Source organism: Gossypium hirsutum, chromosome A12 (genome assembly GCF_007990345.1).
Source record: "Gossypium hirsutum isolate 1008001.06 chromosome A12, Gossypium_hirsutum_v2.1, whole genome shotgun sequence".
Classification (NCBI taxonomy): domain Eukaryota; kingdom Viridiplantae; phylum Streptophyta; class Magnoliopsida; order Malvales; family Malvaceae; genus Gossypium; species Gossypium hirsutum.
In genome coordinates, this window is record NC_053435.1 from 103,224,483 (window position 1) to 103,230,908 (window position 6,426).

The 6,426-nt window shown below is 30.7% G+C and overlaps 2 protein-coding genes across 2 annotated transcripts; both read right to left on the reverse strand.

Moving 5' to 3' along the window:
• Positions 1 to 1,030: 1,030 nt before the first annotated feature.
• On the reverse strand, positions 1,031 to 3,063 carry LOC107939891 (uncharacterized). Its single transcript, XM_016873274.2, has 4 exons — positions 2,756 to 3,063; positions 2,433 to 2,580; positions 2,000 to 2,110; positions 1,031 to 1,476 (listed from the first exon to the last, which is right to left on the reverse strand). Exons 2-4 carry the CDS (start codon positions 2,547 to 2,549, stop codon positions 1,240 to 1,242), a joined length of 465 nt encoding a protein of 154 aa, XP_016728763.1. The 5' UTR covers positions 2,550 to 2,580; positions 2,756 to 3,063; the 3' UTR covers positions 1,031 to 1,239.
• Positions 3,064 to 4,430: 1,367 nt separating this feature from the next.
• On the reverse strand, positions 4,431 to 6,426 carry LOC107939889 (bax inhibitor 1). Its single transcript, XM_016873273.2, has 6 exons — positions 6,162 to 6,426; positions 5,755 to 5,898; positions 5,565 to 5,656; positions 5,050 to 5,236; positions 4,810 to 4,965; positions 4,431 to 4,707 (listed from the first exon to the last, which is right to left on the reverse strand). The coding sequence occupies exons 1-6, from the start codon at positions 6,270 to 6,272 to the stop codon at positions 4,654 to 4,656; spliced, it is 744 nt and encodes a 247-aa protein (XP_016728762.2). The 5' UTR covers positions 6,273 to 6,426; the 3' UTR covers positions 4,431 to 4,653.

Sequence of the window (6,426 nt, forward strand, 5' to 3'; positions counted from 1 at the left end):
AATCTTTTAATGCAACAGCAATTCAATCAATTAAATTATTAAAAATATATTTTAAACAATTAAATATACAAAATTAATATAAAATATTGAATTCATATAAAATGATCTTAAATTCTTCAACTTTTAACTATTTATTCATTTTGAATTTTTTTTGTTAAATCGTAGTTTAAATTATTTAATTTTTTAAAAGCTAAAATTTTATTAAAAAATATAAATATCCTTATGATAAATTCTTTTATTGTTAACATTTTGCTATCCAATCTTTCGTTTTAAATATTTTTCAGTTCTAAAAAATCTTTTTGTTTTACCGGATTTTATCCGGCTTTTTTTTAGGAATAATATGAAAAAAAATATTATTTACCTTTATAACATGAATTTATATCAAGGGTGACAACTGCCGATTTGAAATGAAATCATTTTGAAAACCTAAATCTCGAGCTGTAATTTCGAATTGAGAAATTATGAAACATTTTATTCAATTAAATTAATTTTAAAAATGATGAAAAGATAAAGTGGGACCGCCAATTTTTTTCACTACTTCATCGCAACCTCAAAATTTTATTTACCAAAGTTGAGATAAATAGGAAAATAAAAAAAGTGAAGGATCCCACTTTATCTTTTCGTCATTTTTAAAAACAATTTAATTGAATAAAATATTTTACAACTCCCTCATATAAATCCATATTATTCATGTAAGTAAAAAAATGTATTTAAGTAAATAAATTTTTCTTTCATATTATTCTTGAAAAAAAACCAATTTTATCTTCTTTTTTGTTAACTACTAAAGTATCTTTTGTGAAACAATAATGTTATTGAAGCATGGTGAGTATTATAAGTAAAATATTGAGTTAGAATTTTGTATAAAAAAAGCAATATAATTATCCCCTGTACTTATCAACTAACTTGGATTACAAGTCTGCACCAGATCAACTGGAAGTAATTTAAGATCAGTGTGTGGTGTAATTGTTTCCAAATCTCACTACAACATCTCATAATCATACTAATTCCCAAACACAATATGTAGATATAATTCGGACAATGGAAACTATCTAGTATCCATGCAATTAAATCATTGGTACAATTAAGCAAATAATAACAACTCTCTGTTGTATGACTATTACAAAACTCAGCCTTTAGACAGGTTTCGAAATTTCGCACTAACAGCCTTCGTTTATTCAAAACTCCTCTCTCTCAATACCAACATAAAATATAAGTGTTCATAAGGGTCAATTTTGATGATTATCTCATTTGAGCATCTTGACCGCGGCTAGATGTAGTAGCATCCTGGTTACCTTGGTTTGCGTCTGGTTGATGCGTGTTTGCGATTTTCTCAGCTTCCATTTTCTCAAGCAAGGCTTGTCTCTGCATTGTTGTCATCATCTCTTTCATTGTCTTCTCTTCTCCATCAAGCTGGATTTTCATTATTGTCTCCACTTCCTTGTCTATTGGTTTGAAGTACTCTTCAACGGCAGCTTCCTGAAGTAAACAACAATTTTTGCTATGAACAACGAAAATCATTCTGAAACAGGAAGGGGAAAGATGCCTTAGAATTCAGAAACTAATGGTAGAAGGACTCTGATCATGATAAGTGCATTCAAAATGAAAGATGATTCCAAACGCAGTTAGTGTATTTAGACAAAGTGACAATTAAGTTTGTTATGGGATGTTTTCAATAGTTACGATCAACCCAACTCTGAAAGGCTGAACCTCATGATGCACAATGAGCAAGGAATTTGTCAATAACTACATATGGTAACCTACTAACTTGATTCTTTCATGCATTTCAAAATTTGAATCAAAATCAACCGCCATGGATAAACCTTTCAAAAACAGCACGAGTCTTATAAATGGATGTTTTCCTTCACAGCTTGAGCAATGACAAATCACTACCTCGCTGATCGATGGAGATTATAAATGGCAATATTGAATTTTAAAAATGCAAAAGCTAAAATTTTGCATTGACACGTTATTTATTAGTTCAAGTACAAGTGAAACTTACAGTTTCTTCAAGCCTTTTATTCAACGCTTGCATATCCTCAACCATTCGGCGAACCTCTTGTAACACAGTCTGCTCAGGAATCTTTCTTAAGGCTGCTTTCCTTGCTTGTGCCTGCACGATTGAAGAGACAGAAGGATAGCTAACATTCAGATTTTGGAGTTTTTAAGCATATTAAAACATACCCTTTTCAATTACAAACTCAATGCAGTCACCTGATTGCACAAACAAAAGCTTATTCAGCATTGACACACAACCCTAAACTTCTGAAGAAAACTCATTTAATAACATACTAAAAAACTTTATATGTTACATGAGGTAAAGAACAGCTGCAAAGAACGTGTGTTTCCACAAATCTATAGAAATTAAAGGGAAGTTTTTTTTTTCCCAGACCCTAAGAGTTAAAAGGATGATAAGTTAAGAAAGAGACAAAGACCTGCTGCAGGCGTTGCTCGAGCTGCAATCTGTAGTTTCGAATTCTACGTTCTTCATATCCGGAGAGAACCCTAACATAGAACAAAGCTTTTCTCCCAAATTCCCTTAATTTGTCCATTCTCTATTCCACCTTTAGCATCCACTATTTCCTAAACTCAATCATGAAAATTTTAAAACAAATTTTAATCATCAAATTCCAGCAGTACAAATTAACGTATAATTTAACAAACAACTCTCAAACTGAATCCCAAAAATTGACTCTAAATAACCCACTCCAAACTTTTACTGGGGCAACAGAAGTAGAAAAGGGCGGAGGAAACTAACCTGGAGGGCGAAAACTTAAAAACGGTCGGCCGAAGACAGACGGCGGCGCAGGATTAGGAGGAAAGAGAGATTGAATCCGATAGCGGAAAATGGTCTGTTACGATCCGGATCGGGGTGCTGCGGACCAAATAACGAACAGGGTGTAGTACTGGAGTTTCTTTCAGGTCACTCTCATTTCAATTTTCAACTCCACTCTCTTTTTCCATTTTTTGGGGGGGTTAAGAATGGGCTAAATTTGGGCTTTCGCAATCACTTCACTCAGACCGCAAGCTTGCGGTATCATCGCTATTTGCACAATTTTTATGATGATCTCACAAACAAAGGAAGTGGTGGGTTGGGCTTTAATTGTTGCCATTTCAAAAGTTTGTAGAGTTTGAAGTTAAAAATTACATCCGCTTTAATTATATTCGAGGCACATATAATCAATGACAGATGGTTCTTCATCATATTTAATTAATTAAATTATTAAAATTTAAAAATTTTAAAAAATTGGCTCATTCGATTAATCAGATTAATTAATCTATACTAATCTACATGTCAACCAGTTCAACTTCATTTTGTAAATTAATATATCGACCAATCCAATATGATTATAACAACTTTGCTTATAAGTAAATTATAAGTACCTTATCAAACAATGTTGACGTGGATGGAAAGATTTTGGTTAGATTGATAAAATTTTAGATATAATGATATTTTAGGTTAAAATCTCACCGTGTATTTAAAATTATTATTTTTATAAATTTTATATAAAATATAAAAAATAAAAATATTTATGGTTTTCTAAAAGAAATATTTTTTTAGTCATTTTCTAACTAAATTAATGTTGCTTAGCTCATAACACTAACTCAATTAAATATATTATACATGGTGGTAAAAATATTGGTAGTATGTATAAATTGTTTCACAAGTCCTCCGTTATAACAAATACAATTTTGGAAGCCTTAAAAAATTTAAATTAATATAAATATTTAACTTTTTTATAATTATGATAATTTAAAATTTTAATATTAAAAAAAAACTAGAATGATTTGATATTACTCCTTTAATTCTACTTTTTTTAGAATATAATTTTAAAAATTATTATGTAAATTAAATTATTAAACAAAAATTACATAATAAAAAGATGTATAGAAAAAAAATACTCTTGTTCAAAAAGAAAAAGGAACACACAATTGGTAACTAAATTTTAATAAATTAATATATATGATTTCAATAATATTTTTAATATATTTCTCATTTATCTATTAAAAAAAAGAAATATTATATATATTATATGAAATTCAATTTTCAATAAATAAAAAAATGAGTAAAATTTAAATTTTAGAGACTTAAAACACATATTTACATTTTCTTATAATAAATATTAAAAATGACTTAACATTAAGAACAAATTAAAATTGGATTAAACATGCATATTTTTAAAATTTTTCATAATCTATAACTAAATCACATTGTTAAATGGGTATTTAATACTGATATACTTTATAAAAAAATAAATTGAAATAATATTCATTTTAAACTTTAATTAATAAAGACACGTTTAATGTATCAAATGACAAAATTTTAGATGTGCCACATAAATATAACCTCAAATTGCTATAGCCATAGTATATATATTAGATTAGATAGCATATCGCAGTTTATTTTCTAGCATATGATGATGAGAGGGAGATTAATAAATTGCAACCTTTGAGAAAGGCAAATATTAACATGTCATTAGTTTAAAGGTTCCATATCAGAAAAACCACCGGAAGAAACAGAAACAGTAAAGACCTAACCTTCCCGTATATCAACACATGTATTAACAATGGAATCAAGAAATTAAACTTGTATTAACAATGGAGTTCAACACGGCGGATTAGATGAGAAGCCTATTCCATACGGTGCTTTATGATTTAGTCACTCCTCTTCTTCTTCTTTCTCTCACCCTTCTCAGCTGAATTTTTCAACTGGGACAAAAAGTATGTTTGATGTTAGTACATAGTATAATATTAACCAAGTAATAGCTATAGCAATTAAAAAGAAAGCTTTATCATGAGAGCTTCGCTCACCATGATTATCAGAATGCGAACAAATACGGCAACGAAATCAGTAAAAAGTGTCAAAGCATGCTTTATATAATCCAGGTCACCCAAGTGTGCCTTCTCAATTATGTCTTGTGTGTCCACTACCATATAGCCAACAAACACCAAGAGCCCTAAGTAGATCTGTGAGAACAATCAAAGAAAAAGAGGGATGTCAATCACAGCCAACATTTTTTTTTAACAGAGAAAGTTCTAACATGCACTCACCTCCATCTTAAAGAGGGCCGTAGAACCACCAAAGATAGAAGAAGCAAAATGCAACCAGAGAAGCATGGACACACCAGATGAAAGCAAGCCACCAAGATAGAGGTACTCTCTGCGCCTTGCTAACATGGCAGCTCCTGAAAAGCATGCAAAGGCCAATGCTGTTCCCACGAATGCAGCTACCAGAACACTGTCACGACAGAGAAGAACACCGTAAGTACAAATAACGCGTTTTCATTTTTTACATATCAAGTGGATAGCTAGAAGATAAAAGAGATTTATAGCTCTAGATAAGGGTAAAAGTAAAATATACATAAAGCATAATCGCCCACACTAGAGAAAAGCCCATTAACTTTAAATTATTCAAGCCATTTGAATATAAATGATCAAAATCCATTCAGGAAAGTATAATATTAGCCTCAATGGTAATAAAAAATAAATAAAATTCTTTAACTTGATTCGAAATCTATGCATTTTCAAATACAGGTTACCCAGTTAATAATTATAATAATAAATACCTTGGGTCAATTTGAATGGCCAAGTCAATTAGAGGACCAATTGAAGCTCCTTCAAAAACTGCTGATGCCATTAGAAGAGAAACCCTCTTTTGCTGCATAATATACAATATCAAAACAAAAAACGAGTTCTAAACATGAAAAAAAAAAGAAGAATATTGTTATTATTTCAAACATCATGAAAGATCATTACCTCTTGACAAGGAGGGGTAGAATGGAGCCAAATTATGGCTCCAAAGCATGCAAATGTCGTGAGGTAACCCCCAATGTTCCAAATTATATGAAGATAAGCCCCAAACGCAGAGGCAACAAGCGCACAAAATAGGGTCATATAAACCTGCAAATTAAAGAAAAAAAATTGAAACAAGTGATTAATATATAGATAATTGTCTCCTAAGGTAGAACATAAAATCTTAATAAGCATTGTAACCACATAGAGATAAGAACTTTAACCTTCTCAGAACGCAAGAAAGATCCAATACACGGGATCAACCAATAAAATCATTGAGCAAACATTACGAAAAAAATTAACAATTCGCAAAAGCGTTACATAAATTCCTAATTTTACCTTCACAAACCCTAATTTGCAGGGAAGATTACCTTTTTGAGATGCGTTTGAACAATCGGAGAGATCTGACGGAAATTCTTGAGAGTGTTGTAATTCCACTGGCTTCTCGATTGAGAATCAAAGAACGAAGAGAACGTGTCCATCGTTCGTCGAAGGAGGAAAAAGAAACAGAATTTGCAATAAAATTCGCAAAGAAATTGAATGAATGTTATTGGATTGTGCTTACGAACAGGAGCTCGCGATATTCATAGGGCCCTGCTTTGGATAATGTCCTGAAATTTCAAGATAGTCTTAAGT